The 27,243-nt window shown below is 37.1% G+C and overlaps 1 protein-coding gene across 1 annotated transcript; it reads right to left on the bottom strand.

Annotated features, from left to right (window-relative positions):
• Positions 1-2,962: 2,962 nt before the first annotated feature.
• VGLL3 (vestigial like family member 3) lies at positions 2,963-26,750 on the bottom strand. Its single transcript, XM_034419803.3, has 4 exons — positions 26,257-26,750; positions 22,551-22,797; positions 18,784-19,287; positions 2,963-5,399 (listed from the first exon to the last, which is right to left on the bottom strand). The coding sequence occupies exons 1-4, from the start codon at positions 26,392-26,394 to the stop codon at positions 5,353-5,355; spliced, it is 936 nt and encodes a 311-aa protein (XP_034275694.2). The 5' UTR covers positions 26,395-26,750; the 3' UTR covers positions 2,963-5,352.
• Between the last annotated feature and the right edge of the window lie 493 nt (positions 26,751-27,243).

Raw genomic sequence — 27,243 nt, 5'->3', positions numbered from 1 at the left:
TGCATTCATTGCAGTAAAAGAGGTAAATAGACAGCAGAAGCAGCAATACAACAAAGCAAAATTGGACCATTGCAGAAGTACTTCCTGGTTACATGTCCACCTAATTTAGAGATAACTCTGCTGAAAATGTCACAAGCTACTAACCTAATTTTGTTTTTGTTTTAGTCCTTCCCTAATCAAGTGGAAGAAAATGTGTTATCATCTTAATTTCAGCACATAGTTTGGATAGAAAGTAAAGAGGCAAAATGCCACATTTTAAAAGAAATCTACCATCACAGTGTCCTTCCAAGATCAGCAAGCTAATGACATTTTCATTGCCAATGATATAACAAAGTTATTCTTTCTTTGAGATTCTTTTGACAAAAATATCAAGCAATGTGGTTATATTCCTGACATTTGCAAATTAATGGCTTTTGCAATAACCTTAATCCAGTTATATTAGATTTATGGATATATATCTAGTGAGGTTTTAATATACCATATCCAGACCATTAAGTCACATTTTAGAAAAAGAATATAATGAATATGAACTCATATTTGCAGACACACCATTTGTCTATTTATCTTTCTGTGATGATAGATCTTGGACTTTGCATTTATTAGAAACATTTAGTGTCAAGGCTAATGCTATATTGCCTTTATTTGCCTGTATGTTTATTTCACAAATTAATATATTTTTTATTTAAAGTACAGATTGTCCCAAAGAAAGTTGTCAAATAATTGAATTACAAAGCATCTCCAAAATAATATAAGGCAAATTCATATGTTCTCCAGTGACAACTTTCAACCATTTTTATTGTGGCCTTTTATATCTCTTTTCAAACTAGACAATTCTAAGGAAGATCTGCCATCATTTTGCGAGACCCTGAACCATGTTTGTGTTCAGGTACTCAGGGATTCGGTCTTCCATGACAGGATAGTTTTATTGTGAATTGATTGTTTTTTATCTTGGCTATATTTAGTTTTGCTGTTGCTTGCTTTTAAATATTATTAACTGCCCACAGTGCCCATTGGGCAGATGGAAAGACTTATACATTGAAGAAATAAATATGCTGAATTATGAGAGGAATTTCCTGTTTGTTTCATCGAATCGTAATAACTTATAAAAAGCCCATGACAGGAAGAAGGTTGGTTTTATGATCCTATCTTTTTTATTTATCTATGCAATATAGGATTATCTACCTACTTGTTCTTTCAAAAGAGACACAAAACAATATTACTCAATGAAGTATTTCTAAACAAAGAACTTTTCTATCTCCAGTTGAAAAAGTCTGCAACCTGATCCCATACATTCCTTTTGGTGTTATCTATTCAGGTTCATCATTGTAGTCTACTTTTCATGGCACAAAAATGACAAATAAATATGATGGGGTGAAGATTGCTTGTGAAAATTTGCTGCCATTTATTTGCATGCAGTTTACCAGTTACCTATAGCACAGAAAATTACCATATCTCTCCAACATCTAGAAAAGCAGAACTCTGCATGCATAAACCCACACCAATCTGCGTAGAAATAAAACTATCTATTTGGACTCATTCATCAAAAGGTTATGATGTGCATACAATTTGTAATGGTGAAATATACAATAGTTAATTGGGTTTTTGGAGAAAAATGTTTGTAGATTGTTAAAACAGTCTGTAGTATCAATATTTCCAATTCTCTTTGCCAAGGGACCCCACTAGAGTTCTTGGAAAGGATATTTGATTTGCTCCTGCAGTATTGAGAAATAAATTTTTCACATAATTCAAACCAGCCTCTTGCACTTCCTTGAATAGTAAAGCTATAAGATTCTCTTTCATTCATTTCTCTGCAACATGATTGTTGTTAATAATGAAATCTAAAATGCAAAAAGTTATCTCAGAAGGAAGTTGGTTGGTAAGTTTCCATTCTTAGGTTGAACAGAACGCAATAAATGCTTTATTTAAGCAATATTAAACTAACTAAAATTAATTATTAGTGACAATTAACATTTTGCAGCAATATTGAGGTTTATGAATGAATGCTAAGATAATTGATCATGCAAGTACATTTGTTATAAGCTGGAACTGCAAGCTACCACTATGATAGGAACATATAGCAGTCCAGCAAATGATCTGTTGCATGGCTTATTTATTAATTGTTCAACTTACAAAATAAAATGCAAGAATTTCATTAGATTGTCTGGCAAAGGTGAATGGTGAATGAACCCTGAGCTTCACTAACCAGAAAGAAGAAATGATTGGCAATGCCCTACAGTATTTAAAATCCTTCCTTTAAATGAAGAGAACTTCATTTGAAAAAATGCCCCCCAAAAGAATAAAGTGAAGCCTATAGAGAGAGTATATTTTATTAATCTTGGCTCCATTTTAAAAATTGAATAATCTATCACAGGTGTTGGAAGGCTGCTATTTCACAAAAACTGTCGCATCACCAGAATTTTATTTAATAAAATCAGGGATCCTGAACCAATGAGAGTTTGGAATAGAAATCACTTCTGAATAATTGTGTCCACTTCTATTTATTATAAATTGATGGTTGTGATACTGATGTGATTCAGGGTCTTTCAGACAAGATTCTATAGATTTCTACACCTACACTTGCACACCTCCGCTTGATGGGTGATTTGGTTTGTACACTTTCAGTTCTTCCTGGCTTTCTGCTATTTTTTTTTTAAATTTGATTTATATGCCGCCCTTCTCTGCCCTTTTCTACTCTTACATAGCTATTTTTCCTTCCTTTCCCTTTCCAGGCAGTGACACTTTTTCTGCTTCTTTTTTAAAGGCATATATGGCTCTGAGCGTGGAAAACTTTAAACAACTTCAGGACATCAAAGCTTTACACTGAAGGGAAGAGATCATGTAATTTTAGAACATTTGAAATCTTTGGATGAACTAGAAATCAATACATTACATTCAGGGTAAAAAAAAAACAGTTCTGAAGACAGGTAGAAAAGACACTCAATAGACTACAAGGGAAAAATGCTTATGAAAAAAGAACAGCTTTATTCCAGTATTTAATAGTGGTGAGCTTTCTGTAAATGTATCAAGTTACAAACAGAAAGCCTAATCCAGATCACAAAAGCCATTTTCCCTTGTGGTTACAACACAACCATTCTATGATTTCCATTAGAAATATCCATAATTAGTTAAAATGAAACTTTGGAGAAATCAAACCACAATTTTAATAAATTTCATTAAATATTGATGTTTAATATTTTGATGATAAGCTTACCATATTTATTATTGTTATCCTCTCTGACTTTACTGAAATTGTTGATGAATGTCTTTTTACCATATTCAACTAAACAGTTGATTCAACAGAATGTTGATTGAGTTATTAAATACAGGTATTCCTCAAGTTATGACAGTTTACTTAGTGACAATTCAAAATTATGACAACCCCCCCCCAAAAAAGTACTTACAACCCAATTTGAAAGTTGTGTATGTTACAGTGGTTATTCATCCTTATGACTGACTACAGAGATGGTGCAACATACCCCCTGCCTATTTCTCCCCCCATTCTGCCCATTGCTTTTCTGCCATGAGGCCAGTGTCTCTGCAGGCCTCATTTGGTTCTAGCCTGGGCAATGCCGCAGATGCCTTCTGCTTGTTGCTGGCTTTCTGGCTTGAATGAGCGGCTTCAGGGATTGGGGTGCAAAGGCAGCAGCAGCAGCCAATCAGTGTGGAGCTTATTTGTCTCATCAGGCTTGCAGAGCTGGTGAAGCTGTTTTCCTTAGTTTTAACATTGTTATAGCTTCACCAATGTCTGACTAAAGACAGCCACTGTTTCTGCCACATGGGTCTAGAAATCTGGAGATCTTCAAAAAGTAAGTGAGCAATCAGACATGGGGTGGGGAGGAGCAATTGGAATCTGGGAGGCTAGTAAACATGTGGAGACCCAGCACGGCAGAATGGGGGAGAAGCATGAAATATCACAGTAGGTTGAGGGAGGCTTGAGTCAGGTGGCTTGTTCCAGCACTAGGTCCCCCATAGTCTCCCCCCCCCCCCGATACCTCATGTGCACTTAAAGACCTGCGAAGTCAATTAATTAATGCATTTAATTTAATGTAATTCAATTAACGAATCCTTGGGTTACAAATGTAATTGGCAGGCTCTATTACATTCATAACTCAAGGATTACCTGTATGTCTAATCAAGTTAGTGTCAGCTATTAGCAACAACAAAGCCAGACTTTCTCTAGATAGGTTTTGCTTAAATTTTCACAACTGTACTTGTACCAAATCTGTTTGCAGCATTACCTAGTACTTTCCAGTCTACTGTACATGCTACATAGATTGCTTAAAGTACTTCCTAATCATGGATTTCAAGTCTGGTACAAGTAGGAAACTTCCAAATAATTTGCAACGAGCGGGAAAAAGAGACATGTACAAGTGCAATATAAAGTGGCTTCTAAAGCACCCAACTAGGTGTTTTAATTTAGGTTGAAGCTGAAAGGAATTAGGCTAGCATTAGTTATTTTGTGCTCAATAGTAAGAATAGAATTAATGTCAGTGTAAACTTAAGAACAAAGCTTCCTTTGCAGTTAGATTTTCAGTCAAAAGCTCTGCATCCAATTACATTTTGAAATCAATTGTCCATATCCCAAAGTTTTCACTAAAAGCAGTAAAGCTTATACTCATGTTTTTGATGCTACAGCTATGAAAACTATTTTATATATGAGTGATTGTTAAGAAGGTAAAACACATTCAAGAATTTGTTATCTATGTAGGACCGAACCTATATAGCCAACAGTGAACAATTATGAGATATTTGAGCAATAACAATGAAATTCCAAACAACTAAAAGTAGGCATTTAAAACATCTGACAGTGCACCTCTGCAAGCAAGTTCTTTAAACAGAACTTTAAAATTATTTAACTTTTTTAAAAAAATCTGTTCTAAAATAGCCTGTAAATATTTATGTAAACTTTCTGTATTTCCTCAAAAAGGATTCACAAATAGCTACCAAAATGCATTCCCAAAAAGTTAACAATTAGATTCAATTATGTCCTCTCCTGGTTGTGCATTAATATTAGATGCCAATACACAACCAAACCAAATGCTTATTTAGCGGCATAAAAAGATGGATATCAAAAATGTTCTTGCAGATTCAGGTGACAAATGATGGATGATGAACAGCTCTTGTCTTTTCATGTCATTTCTAATTAGCAATCCTGAGATTGACAAATAGGCAGCTGGGTATAAAGGATCAGTCACATGATACAGTTGGCTCAGCATCTGCTTAGCAGAATGTCTATTGGTGCTGTGAAGATGCAGAGAGAAGGAGAGAGAGAGAGATGGAAAAGGTGTGCCATATTCCTTTCTCAAAGATAGCAACTCTTACTGCTGATTCTTTACAAGTTCCATTTGTACTTCAAAACCATAAAGCCTCCTTAGTTTTGTCCTGATGTTGGGTGCCTGCTTCAAAAGAAAAAGGAAAGGATGCATTAATGGAAAACACAATACATTTCATATATACATTTCATGATTTTATATATATACAATGTACTTACTTCAGTTTTCCAGGAAAAATTGCAGTGATTTTTAAAAAACTGATGAGTTACTAAAATCCTTTGGCATGAAATTTAACTCTCTTTATAAAATTCAATAAGTGCCTAAAATATGCTGGTGCTTTCTTTCAGAAATTACAAGACACCACCATTCAGCATGATAGGAATATGACACAGTGAATCTTAAATTTATGTTATCTTAAATTTATTCATCCAATTCCTGGCAAGCTTGCAAAGAGATTGGCAGCTTTTTCTGTGTTTGTCCTTAGAATAACAGCACTATAGTATTAAACTCAAAACCTACAATGTGCTTAATCTTAGCCATATTTTGAGATTTGTTGCTTTAGTCATAATTATGACTAATAACAGTTGATATATGGTAATTCATATAACATCTGAATGTTTCATAGCTGGCTGGTATGAACAAAGAAGAGTGAGCAGCATCTTGGTTCATATCACTAGCTACAGTTTAGCATGACATTCAAATCAGTGAATACAGAGCACCCACCCCAAATATTTATTTCCAGCATGTATGTATATGTATATGTATGTGTGTGTATTTGCTGACGCTTTATTTAAACTGAATTTGTATATCAATGATTGCATAAGTTCTGTAGATGCCATACATTAAATAAATAAACAAACCTAATATGTAAGTTTGATGAAATTGTGTAGTTTAAGACTACAAAAAGTCTTGAAATAACAGTACAACAACAACAAAAAAAATACAGGAATACGCCATGAGGAACTATGCTTGGCTTTAAAGACACTCCCTATTGCACTTTGCTTGTTCCATTAAATTTTTTTCAGTCTTTCAGCTGCTAAAAATAAAAAAGTAATACTGGATCAATATGAAAACCAAAACAAAATTGACAGAAAATAATTAGCTCAGATTTCTTGTTTACCAGACCGATGAATTTATAAACAAAAGCATTAGAAAAGTTTAACACAAGGAAATTGGAAAAGATGAGACTGTTATTGGAGACTCTATTTTTAATTAAGCTAAAACTATGGAAAATTATGGAACTGAAATTCCAACAGCCAAAGGGAAAAAAATGGCAACATTCCTAAAATTACTTACTGTTGAATCATTTCAATATGTTTTGATATATTAATTGAATATACTTTTACAATTCTTTAACATCAAGAAAACTATCTATAGGCACTTAGGATTTGTATTTGGTCTTCTGCCTCCTGAGCAAATGGAGATGTCTTTCTTGGGACTATGAATGGATATTAGTTTCCATTTTCATTCTTTTAAGGATATTGTTAGGAAGATAGATATAAGTAGATATTTTTCTTTGTGAATGCATAAAAGAAAGCTTTTGGTTGAGTGGTTGGAATCAGGGTATTGGAAATACATTTTCATTGAACCACATATTTCTGTATATAGTATTCAAGTTCTAATAACTATTTAAATGAGGAAGCGTCTACAAAGAGGAGCTCAAAGTTAATTCATGCATGGTGAAGGGAGGATGTCAATAGTCCTCCTGTACAGACAATATAGGTATCAAAGGCCCATGTCTTGGGGTTTCCTTCTCCAGAACTCCATTTCTGATATTACCCAGCTAGAATTAGACTGATGGCAAATATAAGTCCCTCAATCTTACTGTAGTACAACAGCCCCCAAAATTTTGGGCACCAGGGATCGATTCTGTGGAGAGAGGATTTTCTGACGACCAGAGGGGGCATGATTTCGCATGTTGCCTGCATCCCACAGATGGGGCTTTACTTGTTTGTTTCTGGCATGCGGTAGCCCAGTACTTGTTCATGGACCGGGGATTGGAGACCTCTGCTATAGTCCATAAAATTCTGTTCTTCAGCAGTGCTGCTAAGCATCCTATGCATCATCCAGACTTTAGGTAATATTTATATGTACCTCTGTAACCAAAGATGTCAAAGAGTGTCAATAATGGCATGTAACCTAGCCTTATTTTCAGGAGTATGCTCATTTATTTATTTAGCATATGACATATCATACATTGACTAGCAATACAAATCCATATTTTAACTACATTAGTAGAACCCAATAAAAATATTTATTTATTTATTTATTTATTTGTTTAAATTTCTATACCGCCCTTCTCCAATGTAGGACTCAGGGCGGTGAACAGCCAAAGTAAAAACAAGACATACATACAAAACATACAAAATCTAAAAACTGTTTAAAATAATTAAATAATTTTGGCTGTAATTAAAACATTCCAATTTAAAATCCGTTTAAAATTTGACTCAAGCCAGCCCAGCTAGTTGAAATAAATGGGTTTTTAGGGCCCGACGAAAAATCCGGAGGTCTGTTATTGTACGTAGCTCTGGGGGGAGGTTGTTCCAGAGGGCGGGCGCCGCCACAGAAAAGGCTCTCCCCCTGGGGGTCGCCAGCCGACATTGTCTGGCGCACGGCACCCTGAGGAGGCCCACTCTGTGGGAGCGTACTGGCCGGTGGGAGGCTATTGGTGGCAGAAGGCGGTCTCGTAAGTACCCCGGCCCTAAGCCATGGAGCGCTTTAAAGGTGGTCACCAACACCTTGAAGCGCACCCGGAAGACCACCGGGAGCCAGTGCAGCTCGCGCAGGAGAGGTGTCACGTGGGAGCGCCTCGTCGCCCCCAAAATCCCCCGCGCGGCCGCGTTCTGGACCAGCTGGAGCCTCCGGGTGCACCCCAGGGGGAGCCCCATGTAGAGAGCATTGCAGTAGTCCAGGCGGGAAGTGACGAGTGCCTGAGTGACTGTGCGTAGGGAGTCCCGATCTAGAAAGGGGCGCAACTGGCGTATCAGGCGGACCTGATAAAAAGCCCCCCTGGCCACGGCCGCCAAATGATCTTCTAACGACAGCCGTGCGTCCAGGAGGACGCCCAAGTTACGAGCCCTCTCCGTGGGGGCGAGTGATTTGCCCCCAATAGCCAGCGATGGCGTCAGCTGGCTATATCGGGACGCCGGAAGCCACAGCCACTCGGTCTTGGAGGGGTTGAGTTGGAGCCTGTTTCTCCCCATCCAGGCCCGCACGGCCTCCAGGCACTGGGACATCACTTTAAGGGCATCATTGGGGTGGCCTGGGGTGGAGATGTACAGCTGGGTGTCATCAGCGTACTGATGGAACTCCACCCCGAAGCCACGGATGATCTCACCCAGCGGCTTTACATAAATGTTGAACAGAAGGGGCGAGAGGACCGACCCTTGTGGCACCCCACAAGCAAGGTGCCTCGGGGTCGACCGCTGCCCCCCTGTCAACACAGATTGCGACCGGTCAGAGAGGTAGGAGGAGAACCACTGCAAAACGGTGCCTCCCATCCCCAACCCCGCCAACCGGTGCAACATGATACCATGGTCGATGGTATCAAAAGCCGCTGAGAGGTCTAACAGGACCAGGATAGAGGAGCAACCCCTATCCCGGGCCCTCCAGAGATCATCCACCAATGCGACCAATGCCGTTTCCGTGCTGTGCCCAGGCCGGAAGCCGGACTGGAGCGGGTCTAGATAGACAGCTTCATCCAGGTACCAGGGAAGCTGTTGCGCCACCACACTCTCAACAACCTTCGCAATGAAGCGAAGGTTGGAGACTGGACGATAGTTAGCCAAAACAGCCGGATCCAGAGAAGGCTTCTTGAGGAGGGGCCTCACCACCGCTTCTTTCAAAGCGGCCGGCAGGACCCCCTCACTCAAAGAAGCGTTAACAATCTTCTGTAGCCAGCCTCGTGTCACCTCCCGGGAAGCCAGTACCAACCAGGAGGGACACGGGTCCAATAAACATGTGGTCGCGTTCAGCCGTCCCAGGACCCTGTCCATGTCCTCGGGAGCCACAGGATCGAACTCCCCCCAGATAACACTCTCAAGACCTGCCTCAGTCATCCCGTCTGGACATACCCAGTCAGAGGCCAGCCCTTCCCGAATCTGAGCGATTTTGTCATACAGATACTGCACAAAATCCTCAGCTCGACATATAAATGTCAAAAAGATCTATATTCAAATCTCAATGAGTGAGGGGAAAAAGGACTGTGGTGAGAAAAAAAGGACTGAAATATGCATGTTAAAGGTTAATGCAGCTTTTTAATGTCTCCCAGAACTGGTACCCGAAGAGCCAAATGATTTCAACTACAAGCCCTTCAGTGACATCACTTCATTGCATCTATTTTCTCCAGTACTTCTTAGAAGATGCTGATTATAATAAACATGTGATTCAGCCCAAGCGAAGAAAAATTTGGATGAGAGCAATGCATAGAATAATAAAATCTGAAACACTAGATCTGATCTTGGGAGTAACTAACTACAAAGCAATTACATGTGAGTAAAAGTGTGACTACTTCTGTGTAGGATAATATTTTTACAGTCAGAGAAACATCTTTTGATACATTTATTTATTTATTTATTTATTTATTTATTTATTTATTTATTTATTTATTTATTTATTTATTTTGAATTTGTATACCGCCGTTCTCCCTGAGGACTCAGGGCGGTGAACAGCCAAGTAAAAACATCAAGTACAAATATTAAAATACAGTTAAAATATACATATATAAATTTGGCCCCATTAATTAAAAACAATAAACAAAACACTTAAAAACACTTAAAAAAATTAGGCCAGCCCGGCTTGCTGGAAAAGGAAGGTTTTAAGGGCACGGCGGAAGGCACTGAGGTCTTGGATTCTCCTTATCTCTGGAGGCAATTGATTCCAGAGGGTAGGTGCCCCCACAGAGAAGGCCCTCCCCCTGGGGGTCACCAGCCTGCACTGTTTGGCTGATGGCACCCCGAGGAGGCCCTCTCTGTGGGAGCGCACGGGTCGATGGGAGGTCCTCGGTGGCAGCAGGCGGTCTCGAAGATAGCTAGGCCACATGATATATGCTATATCACACCTTAATATTGTGCCTAAGCTCAAAGAAAGTAGTACCATCAGCTTAGAGATGGTAATAAAACATTATTTTAATAGCATGAACAACTTTAAGTTAAGTGGCATAAAATAGAAATAAATGAAACAGCCTCTTTCTAGAACAGCAAACTTATATTGATTAAATCTGTATGAAGTGAACAGATGAGGCTGTATCTTTTGTCATGACATATCTTGATTTGTGATTAGGGGAATCTGATTTTGGAGGATGTGGGGTAGCTGTGAAAAAGGTAGCCTGTTGACTTCCTGTTTGCTGCTGGCCGCCGCCAGACGTTCCTTTGGGATCGTCAGCTTCCACTGCCTGTCAGAGCCGCCTTCACAACGGAACGGCGGCTCGAAAAAACTCCGTTCCCATGAGGAAACGGAGATAGAGCCGGCAGGGGTGGGTAGAACTCTCTGCAGAGTCCCAAAAGTTTTTCTTTTACTTTTGGGATGGAGCGGATGAGATGCCCCATATCCCCAGCCGTTGCTCCGGGCTTTGGGAGACCTCTGCTAATGCAGAGCCAGGCGTCAAAAGCAAGCTTGCGAATTTGACAGATTACTCAAAGAAAATGTGAGCTGGACCTGTAATACTGAAGCGCAAGTATTTTACTTATCTTTTAAAAATTACTTAAGAGAATAGAGGAAGAGAAAGAGGAAAAAAGTTTCTTTTTAAAATGGCGTCTGCCGCGGCTGGAGAAGAGTTTGAGAGGGAAAGTTCTTCCGTTTTTTATTATTACAATGTAGCGGAATAAATACCACTGGCTACATTTGTAGACAAAACTCCGCTCCTGTTTTTGTTTTTCTCTTTTTTCCCTGGAGGCTTGAGTGTTGCTGGCTGGAAGTCTTTTGTCTTGTTTTTTTTTTTTTCTTCTTCTAACAAAGCCTGCTTAGGCGGAAACATGGCACTGAGGCTTGTGAAGTCAGACAAACAAATAGGTGGGGGGGATTCCCCCACCAAGAATTTAAAGCAATATGTTTTAACTCTTCAGTCCCAGAAACCTGATTTTAATATAATAGAATTTCTCTTAGAGGAGATTGAAAGAAGGGATGAGATTGTGAATCAGCAACTTGAAAAATTTAAGCAGGAAACTAAGGAATTGGTGAAATCCAAGTTTGACTTTTTGCAGCAAAAAATTTTAAAATTGCCAGAATTCATGATTCGGTTGGATACAAATATTAATTTACTAGAGTCAAAAATGGATGAAATTCAAGATAAATTGGACAATAGAATTCAAAAAATTGAAAATGATTTGTTAAATATTCAGGATTATAGTTCAGAAGAAAAATTTAAAATGGATGCTGACCAAAAGTCTGGTAATGTAGAATATCTGGAACAGAGGATTCAAAAAGAGGTTCTAAAGATACAATATAATTTCACAGAATATGCAATAAGACTTAGAGGTTTGCAGGAAAATAACAGAGATGACTTAAGGAAAATATCTTCTGAATTTCTAGCTGGGATTTTAAAGATTCAACCTGAGGAAGTGTTTTGTAGGATTGACAGAGCTTATCGAATAAACTCTTGGACTGCCAAGCAAAGGCAATTGCCTAGAGATGTGGTAATCTATTTTTCAGATAAAGAAATTAGGAATAAAATTGTGCAAAATTCCTTCAATTCTAATTTGCAATTGTATGGAAGAAAGATTTGGATTTACAAGGAACTCCCACCTAAGATACTAATGGAAAGGAAGAAATTTGGCTTTCTGGTGTCTGAGTTAAAAAGGAGAAATATTCAATTCCGGTGGGACGTCCCAGTTGGTATTATATTGAGATATCAAGGAGAAAGATACCAGTTAAATACTGTTGAAAGGGCGGAAGAATTTTATCAAAATAGGTTGAAAATGAATTTAACGTCTTCAGATATAATACAGGATAAGCAGAAGGAGCTGGAACTAAAGACAGAGACTGTACCAGATAAATTGCCTTTGGATTTATCGGATACCCCAGCTGGATTATCTACAAATTTGAGAGAAGTGCCATCTGATTTTAATGTGATGACTTATCAAGGCAAGGACAAGCATGGAAACCAATTAGAGGATATACAAGGGATAAAAAAGAAATGCGAGACACAAAAAATTAGGATGGAGGTCAAACCCACAAAAAAAAGAAAACAAAAAAAGAAATAGGTTGTACAAAAATAGAAATTTCTAACCCAAGCAACAGTGAAGCCAGTGATTTTAAAATATGAATGATTATGTGAAAACATAGAGGAGGCGACATATTGGTCAATATCATCCTGAGGATAGTGGCAGATCTCTGCATTGCCGTAATTTTGGGACATGGAAAGAGCCTCAAATTGATGGTTTTGAATTATCTATTTTGAAACTTCTTTTTGTGTTGATAAATATATTATAATTATCTTGAATTATAAGGCAAGAGAATCACATTGGGACATGCAGAAGATCGGGTTGTTACCCAATACGATGATGGAAATTAATAATCCTGATGAAACCCACAATTATTATTATATGGAATACAATTATAATGTCACTCGGGTGGTTGTTTTTACTTTTATATATATAAGAAGATGTTTACTACTGATGGGGGCAGATATGATTGGAGATCTTGAATAAACTGTTGCATCCGCAAGCTATGTCACCCTATTATGGATGTTGGTTTTAACAATCCAGTGGAAAGACTTCAAGAAGATATTATATGGACTATAAATTTAAAGTTATTGTCTTTTCTTTTTTTATTTAGATATAATGGAATATATATATATATATATTTTTAAGTAGTGTGGGCAGTGAATTAAAGATATCAAGAATTGTTGTGTATGGTAAATTTGTAAGACAGTGGGTGAATAAGCTAGCTACAGACTGATTAGTTTAAGAAAAGGGATTTTTAAGTGATACATTTAGGGGAGTGGAGGAAATGGATAGAGTGGAATAAATGTTAAATTAGATTTTATGGGGAGCCCGCTTTGAAATGTTATTAAAGTAGGACTTATTGTATAGTTTTAAAGTGGAAGGTGGTTTTGAATTGTTGCAATAATGCATAGATATAAAACACTATTATGCTAAATTAGAGTTATTTTATAATAGTTATAGTATAATGTGTTTGTTTTTTTTTGTTTTGTTTTTTTTTTCTCTTCTTCTTTTCTGAAATGTATGGATAAAGGGGGATTTATAATATTTTTAGTAAGTAAAGGTCAGTATTTTGAGGAGGGAGTAAGTAATCTGTTATGAATTAGGGTTTTTTTTTGTTACGAAGAAGTCACAGGGGGGGAAGGGTGGGGAGGGGGGGTTAGGGGGGGGAGGGGGGGGAAAAAGGGGGAAAAATTTGTATTTGAAAACCTTTTCAATAAAAAAAAAAAAAAAAAAAAAAAAAAAAAAAAGGTAGCCTGTTAATTGCAGCCACAGGATGCACATGCCAAGGGCAGTGATTTGTATAGTCATCTTGCCATTTTTTTTAACATGCTACTGTAGGCGTTTCTTCTGCATTTTTTCAAAAATATTGATGCAATACCCATTTGCTGCCATACTGTCATTGCTGACATGGTCAAGAAGAGAAACATCTAATGACCAATGAAGCATGTACATCTCCATTACATGTATATAGCATTTATATGGCACTCGATGCCATATAAAACTACAGGACATACCATAACCAGTGAAATATGCCTCCTCAAAATTTCTTTAACGTAACAAAATAATTATGAAACTAATGTGTTTCCAGCAGGTTCATCTTGTTTTCTTTTTTTTCAATATCACCCAGGAGATTAAGTTAAAATTTTGGGCAGGCCTTATTATTTTGGGGCGCATGGAGCAAGATGGGACTCCTTTTGTCATCTTACCTGATATCCAGCTCTGCATTTAAATATTTTCGGGGAGGGCTTATTTTTGAGGGGAGGCTTATTTTAGCGCATGCATTCAAAAGCCTGATTGGGCTTATTATCAGGGGATGTTTTATTTTCGGGGAAACAGTGTGTGTGTGTGTGTGTGTGTGTGTGTGTGTGTGTGTGTGTGTGACTTGTAAATAATATATATAATCCTTTGTAACTACAATGCAAACAATTGTAATTGTGCTTTCAAATTATTCTAATATCCATATTCTGTCATGATACTTCACCCTTCACCATTCTTTGTTCAGCTCCAATTCTCAGCCTTAGAAAAATTCTACACATTTGAACAGAAAAGAAAAGGAATGATATCTCATTTATTATCTTTTTATGTTTAAAAATTGCCAACAAAGCTGGATAATGATGAGAGGTTAGTGCAATGACATAATAATGCAAGCAATAAGTTGGGTGAATTGATCGTTGAATTCCCCTTGCAGAAAGAAGAGTCCATGCCATTTTATTAATGGAGAGAAACAACAGTGGATGAGATGACTTTTTAACAATAAATCATAGAGGTGCAAAAAGTAAATAGAATCAGAATGACCTTAAGCCAATTATATTTTCTCCACCTGATCTTACTCACAGGACTCTTACCAATAAAAAATGGAACACAAAATCATGTATGGTGCCTTAAGAGGAAACACAGTGGATAAATGTAACAAATGAACAAATCGTTATTCCTATCTTCTACTGCCATATATTCACAACTCAACAAGCCTGCTCCTCATTTGAACAGATTCTACAAGGTGGAAAAAGAATGTGTAAACCTTATTTCCTGCTTATTCATGAAATGATTTTATCATCATGTCATATCCACTTAGTCATATTGACTAAACTAAAACAGGCATCACTAACACCATTTCAAGGCCAAATATGTCATAGAGACTATTCTTCACTATGCAATATCAGTTTTAAGGCTGGATCACACATGCATAGACAGTAAGCTGCTGAATATAAAAAAAAATTATTTCCCCCCAAAAAATAAATAAATGAATAAAGCCACACTATTAATGTTATATACATGTGAGAATCTTAATGCCAGGTTAATAGTAGGAATGTAAAGCAGCACAGCAATTAAGGAACACTTAGGCAAGATGCATTCTGAGAAACCATGCACTCAAATCCAGGTATTTTAATGGAATATTTTGGATTAGAAAATTAAAATTTTCTAACCCAAACAGCAGGGGTGGGCTGTTGGGGTTTTGCAGGAGTTGAGGAGAACCTCTAGCTAAGATTCTGTGCAGTTCGGAGAACCCCCAAATCCCACTCCTGGATGGACCTGCCCACCCCACTCCGCCCCTCCCAGGAGTCCCCACACAGCCCATTTTGGATGCAGGTAAGTGCAGGGCACACACGGAGGCTTGGGGAGGGCAAAAAACAGGCCTACCAGAAGTTCTGGAAGTCCGGAAACGGGTCTATTTCCAGTCTCCAGAGGGCCTCCTGGAGGCTTGAGGAAAATGTCCGGCGCCTGGGGAGGGCAAAAAGACCCCCCACCATGGTGAAGGAGGCCGACTAGACCATGCCCACCATGGCCTCGCCCACCCAACAACCAGGCAGAGAACCCCTTGCTAAAAATTTTGAAGCCCACCCCTGTCAAACAGCCTTTCTCTAATCCCTCTCTATACCGTATATGCCCACTCAGGTCTCATAGCATCTTTCCTTTAAAAAAAAAAACTTTTAGAATTTTTAAATTGTCCTATATTTTCTTACACTTATCCATTTTGTCCTATATTGTCCTCCACTTATCCACTTATTATTTTTTTTTAAAAAAGTCATATTTAGCATATACTTTGTTATACATATTTAGCTTTTTTGTGCCATAAAACAGGTTCCACTGCTATAACTAAAATGCCATAACCCAATTCTAATCTAAAACCCGATTTGGCACACCATGTAAAATATGATATATGCATATTATCGTAAAAAACTGAGTTTAGTTCTAACACTTTAATTAATTCTGTTCTTAGACTAAGAAGTCAGAAGTGTAGGTCTGACTCATGAACTTGACATTATCAATCTCAGTAATGTTACTCTCTTGGAATGGAAGGAGGAGCCTGTTCTTTCTACTTAATTGATTCTTTAATCAACTTGAAAGCTAGGGGAACACACAAAGCTATAATTCGCAACACTGGATTATTAGTGTGTTTAGTGTGCTTAAAGTATACATTATGTCTATATTAAAGTTATCACGTGTGATGGTACACCTAGCTAATGAGATGACCTTCTGCCCTTCCAATTTTCTTTTCTCCATTAAATAATATTTAATCTATTTTGTACACTTTTATTATGGCTGTTCACCACAGCCATAATAAGGTCCATAATTCTGAGTCCTTCGGGAGAAGGGCGGTATATAAATTAAATAAAATAAAACATTTTCTGTTTTATTTTGTTTTTACTTTTCATTTAAAATTAGGGCTTTAAAAAATGTTTTATTTTTATTTTTGTGATCTGAGTGATAGTCTGGGCAATTTTTTAAAAAAGAAAATAGGGTATAATATTTGAGCCACCTTTCCTTCTATGTGTTAATCAAGACAAATTTCATTGACAACTCAAATCTATTAAAAATATATACTAGACCTTGCAAAAAGTAGGTTCCATAAAGAGTAATCTGCTTGTCTTGCAAGATGATGACATTACAGCAGATAATGACATTAAGCTCAAAATATGAAATGTAATTATTATTGTCTCATCCCTACAGCTAGAAATGTTATTAATGGCCATAAAATCATCCAGGCTTTTTAAAGATCTAGTTCTGCTATTTTTTATTAATTTCTTGAGGCTGCTAGTATCAAGCAACTGACTCTACCATTATATACCAGTAAATGCAAATGTGAAAACAAAGCCTGATGGTTTGCAGCCACTAGTACAGAAAACAAGAAAGAGAAAGTCAGTTGCAGTTAAAATAGATCCAAATTGTTACTTGTCTTTGCCCTTCCCTCAGATAATTATTTTGCTCGATCCTGTGTTCTATTTCAAACATTTAAAAAAGGAAAAACAATTTATCTAACACATTTTCCTGACATAACACATAGAAATCTTAAAGTAAACATCCACTGATGTTTAATGGATAAAATATTTGCTTACAATAGTGCCAAATGAACCTATGGATTTATACACAAAAAAATGAACTATGGCACATATTCATCAAAAACAATCATTATGTTTTTCCTAAATACTGCTAATTGGTAAAGGATTTTACATGTATTGAAAATATATATTTTCTCTCATTTCTTTAATGGAGTCATCTCAAAATGAAGATAGATGTTTTATTTTGAGCACAAGACCAAACATAGATTACTTTCTTTAAATGTGACATAGTTTCTAGGGACTGAAACATGATCTACTATCCATTAATAGGTAGGGGACAAGATGGGACTGAAAGGGAGGGAAGGGAAAGGAAAGGAAATACATGGCCTATGCTAAGTTGATACACAGCAGATACCAGGTTTTAAAAGTTCAGTTTAGTGAGCTTCACAGTTTTCACAGTTTAGTGAGTGATAACTCATATTTTGTCAGAAATGAGTTATGGTGGTCACAAGCAGAAGGTACAAGTTCCACAACAATGCCAATGAATTTTCCTCTATCATCTGCTACATAATACAGCACAGGAATAGTTAAGGCATACAAATTGAGCAAATGCAACGGAGTTCTGCAAGTAGAAAAATAGGGACCACCTTTGGTGGGAAGGTAGCAGCATTTCATGCGCCTTTGGCATTTAGTCATGCCGGCCACATGACCACAGAGATATCTTCGGACAGCGCTGGCTCTTCAGCTTTGAAACAGAGATGAACACTGCCCCTTAGAGTCGGGAACGACTAGCACATATGTGCAAGGGGAACCTTTATCTTTAGCCTTTATTCGTGAACAAGACTAAGGAACAAAATTCATTGCAACTGCTTATACTAATAAACAAAAATCTTAAACTTGGACTATGAAAGTCAAATCTTCAACCATAAAGGATCATGGGGACCTTAAGCCAGGGGTGTCAAACTCGATTTCATTGAGGGTCTAATCAGGGTTCTGTTTGCCCTGAGGGGGGCATGGCCGGGGTTGGTGTGGCCAGCTCAATATCACTTGTGTCGGGGACATCTGTGGTGGCCCGAGCACTCTGCCAGAGAAAATGGACTCCCAAGCTCCATTTTCAGCTGCGATGACTTCCTGCAACTTTCTGCCAGAGAAAACAGAGCTTGGGCAGTCCGCTCATCCCTTGCGAGCTCTATTTCTGGCTGTGAAGCCTCCTGCAACCCTCTGCCAGTGAAAAAGGAGCTCGGGAGGGCTGCCCTCCTGAGCTCCATTTTCACTGGCAGAGCCACTGCAAGCTGATCTTTTGCTGTTTCTAGAGCAGCCCTGCAGGCCAGATCTAAGCACCCCACAGGCCAAATCCAGGCCCTGGGCCTTGAGTTTGACATCCTTGCCTTAAGCCAATTAATACTTTCTAACCTGTCTTAGAATTTTATAAAGATAAAATAGGAAAAACCAAGTATACCATCTTGAGCTCTGGAAAATAAGGAAGTATGTAAATACAATAATTTAAGAGCTATAAGTCATACATTTTCTGAAATATGTGTAGATACCCAAAAGGCAATTCCAGCTTACCTGTTTCAAATCCAAACGTTGGCATAATATCAACAGTCCCATGAAAGGCTCCTGCCCAAGCTGAGGTAGCACAGCTGACAGTAGTAGGATCTGACTTTGTTGAATCACACTGTAGTGGAGGAATCTTGCCTGCACAAACTGAGGGCACTGGCAAAGGTCTGTACCGTGGGTCAAGATGTGAAGTCGGATGATGGTGATGATGCATGTGTACATGGGGATGATGGTGATGCATGTACACATCATGCATATGTCCATATGAAGAGCTCACCTGAGATGCTAAAGGATAATGCCAAGATTCTGGCATGTTAGATGAGGGAGGTGGAGCAGTCTGATGCAACGTATGTCCTGGCCAGCTGTTAGGATCTGCTACTGAAAAGGTGCTTGGTATAGTAATGGGAAAATCACGATGAATTCCACTTAAAGATGGTGGAGGTGGAGTTTGATAAGAACTGGTCCAAAATGAAGCTGGGAAGTTCCTCCTTTGGTTTGCAGTTGTTGGGTTCTCTTTTAAGAGAAAAAGCAAAAATTATATAAACTCTTAAAATAAATGTAGAAACACCACTGCTATTATGTAGAGCAATAGCAATAGCACTTAGACTTATATACCACTTTACAGTGCTTTACAGCCCTCTCTAAGCTATTTACAGAGTCAGCATATTGCCCCCAACAATTGGGTACTCATTTTACCCACCTCGGAAGGATGGAAGGCTGAGTCAACCTTGAGCCTGGTGAGATTTGAACTGCCAAATTGCAGGCAGCCAGCAGTCAGCAGAAGTAGCGTGCAGTACTGCACTCTAACCACTGTGCCACCATGGCTCAGAGAAGCTAAGGACGCTCATAACTGTTTTTAAATGTTCTTGAAACTACATCAATAAATACAATAATCATAGCATATTTTCTGATCTACAGTGACCAGTGCTTTATATCTATTATACCTTTTAAATTAAACCTAAAATTAATTTCATATTATTAAAACATAATGCGAAATAATTGAACATCTGATGAATTAGTGATTTTTGAATCAATGAGGTAGTTTTTAAAACTGTATAACATGAAAACAATTTCTAAAATTATGGATACAAATGTTTTTATCCCATCTTTCTTATAAGAATGGGGTTTCTCAACCTGCCTTATAAAATATCTCTACAGGGATGCTTTTCAACAGAGAAGGCACAATTCCTATTTAGATATATCCTAATCGAAAGGACCTGTGACATGTTGGCCTTGCCAGTACTCGGGGAAAAAAATGATCATAGGCAGATTCTCCTGCAGTTATCCTTAGTCTATACCTTAACCATAGCAACTTTAAGATGTGTTGACTTCAACTTCCAGAATTCCCCAGTTAACATCAAAGTCCATAAATGCTGGGTTGAAAAATGCTGTTCTATGTCAACTATGACCTTAGAGGTAACAACAGCTTGAATTATACCAGAAAACACCCTTGGATTGCAAATCATGGAGTAGTGTATTGAACATCCACCCTGGCAATAAGCCTAGGAGATTAAATTTACCTGGTGGTGGATTTGTTGCTGGCCTGCATGGATTCCTATTAGATTTTTAGGCCTGGGCACATGTCATGTATTAGTTATTATTAATTTAGGACTCTATTATTTCTATTGTTCTGAAACAGAGGTTTTAATCCTCTGTTGGCAATCCAGAAGCCTGCTATAAGTGATTTCTATCAATTTAATATGTTAATTTTACTTTCTTCCTAATTTTTGTTTGTTGTAGTATTATCAGTTAATGATTAATGTACTGAGAAATCATGCTTTCACAAATTCTGCAAATCCATATAAATCATTTGTTCATGCAATTAAGTTACACTACTCTATGAATTCAAGATACTACTATCTCTTTAGATCTGGCCATCCAAAGTAAACTTAAATTCTTTCTTAATTGTATTTCTTCATTGAACTTTCTATTATTATTAGTCTGCTGTCACATTAATGAATGTGTTATATGGTTTTAAGTTTACTAGTGTCTGAAGAAGCATGTGTAGTAATATTATTGGAACTAGCTAATATAAAATAATGATAAGCAGAATAGAAAAGAAAGAACTAGAGAAAAATCACAAAATACAAAGACCTTTACATAGAAGTAAAACAACTGTGGGAAAGCAAAGCAAAGATAGTAATAGGTGTCTCAGTCTCAATCCCAAAGCAATGGGATCACTGCTTGAAAATACTTGGCAATGGCAAAATCATCATCAATCAATTGCCAAGGACAGCTTTACATGGAAAAGCTTACATCCTGTGACAATACCTTTAATACCATCAAACCACAATATCTGCCAATCCAAGGTCCTCGGAAATGCCAAATCCAGATGTCTAAACATCTGGCTGATTATGCAACCAACCATAATAATGTTATACTGTCTTTTTATATATAAAACTCAAGGCGGCGAACATGCCTGATACTTCTGTCCCCTCTCTATTTTTCCACATCAACCTTTAAAAAGGGTTGGGCTGAGAGATGACAGTTCTAAAGTCAATGAGCTGGCTTTCATGCCTATAAAAAAGCATAATCATTTACCAACCCAAATTGTTGGAATTTGTGCTACTGTTTTCTATTACTATGATTATCTTTAATAAGAATTGAGAAAATTACTGAGTGGCATACTAGTGTCCAAATTTATAAAAGTGGAAAACACTTCATAACTTTTGTTCTGCCATTGCAAAACAGAAGTATATTGAATATTTTTATTCACTCTTCTATCAAGATAAATTAGCAGATAATTCTTAAACCTGAATTATTTTCAATATTAGTTTGGGTCTGGGATAATTTTAAATTTCTAAAATATTGAGATAAATATTAATTATTTATAAGAACTGGTCTGGAATGTCACATACTAACAAATCAGTGGTTAAGAGCCCTGAAGAATAGAAAATTCATTTGTTTATCTGCAAATGAAATAATTGAGTAAAAGTTTACCTTTTATGATTATTGAAAAATCAGATAATGTTTTAACTTTTTAAAAGTATTTGTTGCCAATCCCATAATAGTGAAAACGTAAAATGGGTGGAAAGATACTTACTCCTATGATTTGGGCTTATGTCACTATGTTAATTTCATATCCATTCCATACATTTGTTTAGTTGATTTAAATTGGTTTGCAGAGCTGAATATACTTTTGAATTACATATCCCATGTTTCAAATTTATCATTACCTGAAGAACTATGCCAACTGTTTGCAAAGTTTGAGATGCTACAAAATGATACTACTCTTCAGTCTCATAAAAACAGAGTGCTCAGAATGACAATTTTAAATCAACACCGTGTGTACACTTTGTCTATTAGCTGAAACTTAATTGATATAAAGACCAATGTTATTGCATATGATCACACACTGATATGTTTAAAATTAGGAAAATGATTTTCTCTGTATATGATAGGTTGCTTTCCTTTGTCTTTCAAATTTTTTTATTTATTTATACATTTATAATATATAAATATATAAATAATAATATAAATACATTTATATTATTAAGGATAATAATGATAATTAAAACATTCCCAATTGTTTTCACACTCTTCTTGAAGTTATTTGGATTCCATCCATGCAGAGCGATATTTTTGCTAGCTGGCCTAATTTCTCTAGCTGCATATATTATGTGCTGAGTGCAGATAGAAGTATGGTTTTGTGTTGCATTGTACTGTTTTTGTTCTTTAAATAAAGATAATGTAGTAAGCTGAAAGAAATCACAGCATGTGTTTTAAACATTTGTGAAGAAAACAATGTTAAATTCAGCTTTCCTTTTAAAACTTACCTCTCCATAAGTCTGTTTTGGTTTTGGAAATAACAGCCTCTGAATTGAAGTTGTTAGCTTGATTTAAAGCTCTTGAGAAGTGTTCATCCACCACTGAGCCAATGTCTCCCTGAAAGTAGGTGAAAAGGACGCAGCGAGAATTAAGATATTCCATTTCAGTAGGCTGATCTTTCTCATCTTCCTCTTGCTTATTAGAAAGTGTGACTTCCAGAGTTTCTTGCATCTTGCTATATACAACTATTTTATTCTAAGGAGAGAAAAAAAATGGATAGACAGTAGAACAATACATAATTACATATCATAAAAGCTAATGATAGTCAACCTATGAAAGTCAACCTATAAACAAACATTATATATTTGTTACAACTGTATTCATGACCCATTCTATATAGTAGGAAGTTTGTTAATTAGTTATTATCATGGCCTGTTAGGTTCTCCTTTATATTTCCCATCTGGTTATTTGATTGTGATTGAAAACAAAAATTAAAATAAGTCTTTCTGAATGTTTCAGAATGGTGAAAATCCTATCCCACTCCTAAACAAATACTTTTTTTTAGGATGTCTCTTTCCCGGGATGAGCAATCGTGGACAGTAGATGATGGAGAAAGAAGAGAAAATTAATCCCTTCCCTCAGTGAAAAAGAGTAAGTGTTCAGATAGGAAATAGAGAGGCCATAGATTTTGATGAAAAAAAGAAGAATGCCAAAATATTATTTCAATGTTATTCAGCTTTAAGATGTTTCTTATTTGGCAAATTCTTTGTGGTATTTTTGTGCATTGCATAAAAAGACAGATTTAAACTGAATAAATAATGTGGAAAAAGAAGAATTATAATGTCAATCATATGCTTAATTACTTGGAAGTAAATCTTAATTATTTTCTAATAAACCAGACAATTATGCTAGGAAAAAAACCAGCCCAATTTAAACCAATTATTTTCAAAATATTCCCTATTTTTTTTACAAAAAAAAATTGTCTATTACAATATGATATTTCAATATTCTATTATAAAAATAAAAAGTAAGATTTAAGTAGAATGCATTATGTTTCAAAGCAGTTTAGATTTTAGACATGAAAAACATCTGCTTCTTGACATACAAGTTTGTTTAAAGTAGATATTAATATCATACAACTTTAAATTATAAATAAATAAACATTACTTTAAATAAACTTGAATACCTACATACAAAAATCAGTTACAATTAAAATGAAGGGGAGAGCTCCTAATTTATACTGCTCTGACACTAATATACTGTAAGGTGGGCTTGAAATAATTAGCCTAGCTTTGATAAAACTGCTCTTAAAATAGCAGAAAGAAAAATTAATAAAACAAAAATCATTGGAGTTTAGACCATATTTGTGAATTCCAACCAAGATGGTATTAAGGGTCACTTCCCATGTATGGAGAAAACATTTGTGTGTGTGTGTATGTGTGTATGTGCATAATAATGATAAAACCTCATGGAATGCAGTAAAAACCAAAAAAAAAAGTGAATTCTCAGATGACTATATTGGGGCCAAGTCAATATTAGTCCCACTTCACCCACGCACAGCATAGTCTAAAAGTGTTGTCATCCTGATAAGAATGTACTGATTTATTTTGTTACATCAGACTCTTAAGTCAAAGGGTAAATGTTGAATTTCAAAAATAAAATTTTATATGTAGTTTTTATATATATATATATATATATATATATATATATATATATATATATCACTTTTCTTTGAAATCAATACTGTAGTCAAACATATAGCAAAGTGCTACTTTCTATCATTTATTTAAATTTTGGCAGCTAATTCTGCACACATATAGCAAAGAAGTCACTGAAATTGTATTTAATAAAACATGTCTACTGAAACTGCTGCCATGGTAAATGTATATGCAGACATTTGATTCATATAATTCTTAATTTTGTTGTATTATATCTGTTTGGAATTGATCTATCTACCTCAAGAATCAATAGATTTCAACAAACAGCAAGCAGTAGAAACAATATAAGCAAAATAGTCTTGTGGCACTTTTAGCAGAAATATATTCATTTACTGAAACACTATATTTTCATGCATTACAACTCAGTTAATCAAATACTCTTATGCAAAGGATTATAGTCCATCATGATACAGTTTGCAGTAATACATCCTATAGTTTTTTAAAAGTTTGCTGTAACGAACCAACTTTCTCTTTGGAATTATGGGACACTGCATTTCTGGTGACATACTGTATCTAAAAGACTAAAACTCAAAACTGACTAGGCTTTCCATTTAAGACGACTTATTTTGCCTTAGGGTCTACAATCATCATAATGATCAAATTTTCACTATGACAAACCTCAAACTTTTTTTAGAACCTACTTTCAACTTAGACAAAACAATGTTACATTACCTTCAGAAAGAAAATTCTAGTCATGTATTCTGAATACATGTACCCGTAAGTAAAAGACTATACTGAATTTAATGTGATTTCTTTCTGGGCATGCTGCGTATTCAAAACTGGGGCATAAAGGCAGAAAATTATCCTTCCTTAAGGACAACCTCCAGCTTTTATTCAGAATTAATGGTGAATTCATGAATTCGCAGCTCCAACATCCCCCCCCCCTTTTTAAGCAAAGTATGCAAGCAGGCTGACTTTCCAAGTCCCATACACTCCTACTTCTAAGAGAATAGTAGAACTTTGAACAGATCTCAGAAAGGGCTCTCAATATTGTCCTCACAAAGGTTTTCACATTCCAAGAAAAGGATAACTCAAGAAACCCTCCAGCCTTGGGCACAGAATTGGTAAAAAGAAGAAAAAACAGCAAGCTGGCTATATCTCCCATAATCCTCTGATACTGACACTTCCATTTTGGTTTGGTGGGAAACAAGTTTAAATATGAAGTACTACCAGTTTGCAGTATATTCATTCTATGTTACTGAAGTGGCAGCATCTTTTCTTCTGCCACATAGGCAATCCTCTTACAGGTTCCTTCTTAAGACTCTGCTCATCCGATAGCCTCTCTTCTTCAGTTTCAGCCATCTAGCTATCAAAATCACCCAGGCCCCTCCAGATGCAAAGTTCTGATGCTCCTCGTTTGAGCAGACACTTCATCAAATGACAGCGGCTGAAGCCGCAGCCACCACACCTACACTGCTCAGAGCCTGCCCAAATTTTTGCTCATATGGTGGCAAAAATAAACTGTCATTCACCACGTAGGGACATTTTGGATCATATTCAAACTAAGGTTTGAAGGGGTTAGTAGTAAGCCAAAGCATATGTTCATGAATACAACTGTGAGTAAGTGACTGAGTCAAACACTCTGTCTGATTGGATTCATATGTCCTTTTATATGTAGTCTCCATGTTGAAGAGATGAGTATCACTTCTAGATTAGAGAATGCCATAAGAATATTTGTGTATATGGTGTGTGGCTGAAGACAGGTCTCAACAAAGACCTGTCAACCATCCATTCTGTTCAACCAGGTACCTAATGAACCTCAGGAGTCAAGCTCCTAAGTGATACAAGGCATTGCAAAGATCACCCAGCCCCTTCTAGAGATGAACATCCAGTGCTCCTTTTTGAGCAGGCACTTCATCAATTTTTTTCTCGCTGTTGGGTTCATCCATCCCACCTATCCCAAGAATGGGACTAGCAGGCTCCGTCATTCCCATTTCTGCTTTCTCCGCCCACTACGAGAATAACAGCTTTCCCGTTGACTTGTTAAGAGTCTCACCTGTTGGCTCGAGGTGAACGGTGGTGTGGAGAACGGACAAGGACTCGTGGAACACACGACGGATGCTGCGGGCGATTTCACCTGGGAAGAGTGACACGTCGCCTGCGCCTGATGCCTCACCACATCCGAGCAACTCATGATACCCGCAGGACCTGCTCTTGGTGGTCCCTGCAGCTCTACGCTCCGGTCGCAGCTACCTTTTGCCAAGCGATCTCGACCACGGTGCTTTGATGGGACTGCGAAGCCAAGACGCGTTCATCTTCAGCAGGCGGCCACTTTAACACTTATATAAGAAGTTCTGAAGCGGCGGCGGCGGCGGGCGCATAAGGAGGCATCGTAGCCACGGGGAGGCAGAGAAGCGCAATACGCCTCTGTCGCCCTGATTATCATATACGCAATACGGAGCCCCCACGCTCGACCAGTTGCTAGAGCACCAGGCAGAGCGTCTCAACTTAGGAAACTCCGCCTTGCCCTCTTCGGATTGGAGCAAAGTTTGCATCGAGACTGAAAGTGGACTGTCACAAAAAAGAAACGGCCGGATTCCCTCCTTTATGCAGGTTGCTAGTGCGCGCTCTGTTCAGTGTTAAGATAGGGGTATTGCGCGATGGGGATGCTGTCGTATGTTTTGCTTCGCGAAAGCGGGGAATAGCAACTGCGCCCAAGGAAGGATGGGGAAAAAAGTAATTTTTATTTTATTTTATTTTGCTTTTGCTGTCAGTGTATTTGGCAATTTGAAATTCATCGTGGAATATGCATCAGCCTCTAATTTAATTTTGCATTACATTTTTGTAACCTTAACCTAAAGATGAGACATACAACGAGGAAAAATACCCAACAAATTTTCGTTCTAGTCGCAGCAGGTACAATGTCAGTTGTTTTCCTAAAGTATGTTATAATAGTCAATCTTTACAGGCAGATTTGTAAAATAATTTCAGAGATGAGAAAATAATTTCAGGAAAAAAGAAATGACAAATCTGTAAGAATTGA

This window comes from Pantherophis guttatus, chromosome 5 (assembly GCF_059756535.1).
Source record: "Pantherophis guttatus breed Tessera chromosome 5, ASM5975653v1, whole genome shotgun sequence".
NCBI lineage: Eukaryota > Metazoa > Chordata > Lepidosauria > Squamata > Colubridae > Pantherophis > Pantherophis guttatus.
Note: the sequence above shows the minus strand (reverse complement) of the source record. Positions and strands in the feature narration are given on the sequence as shown.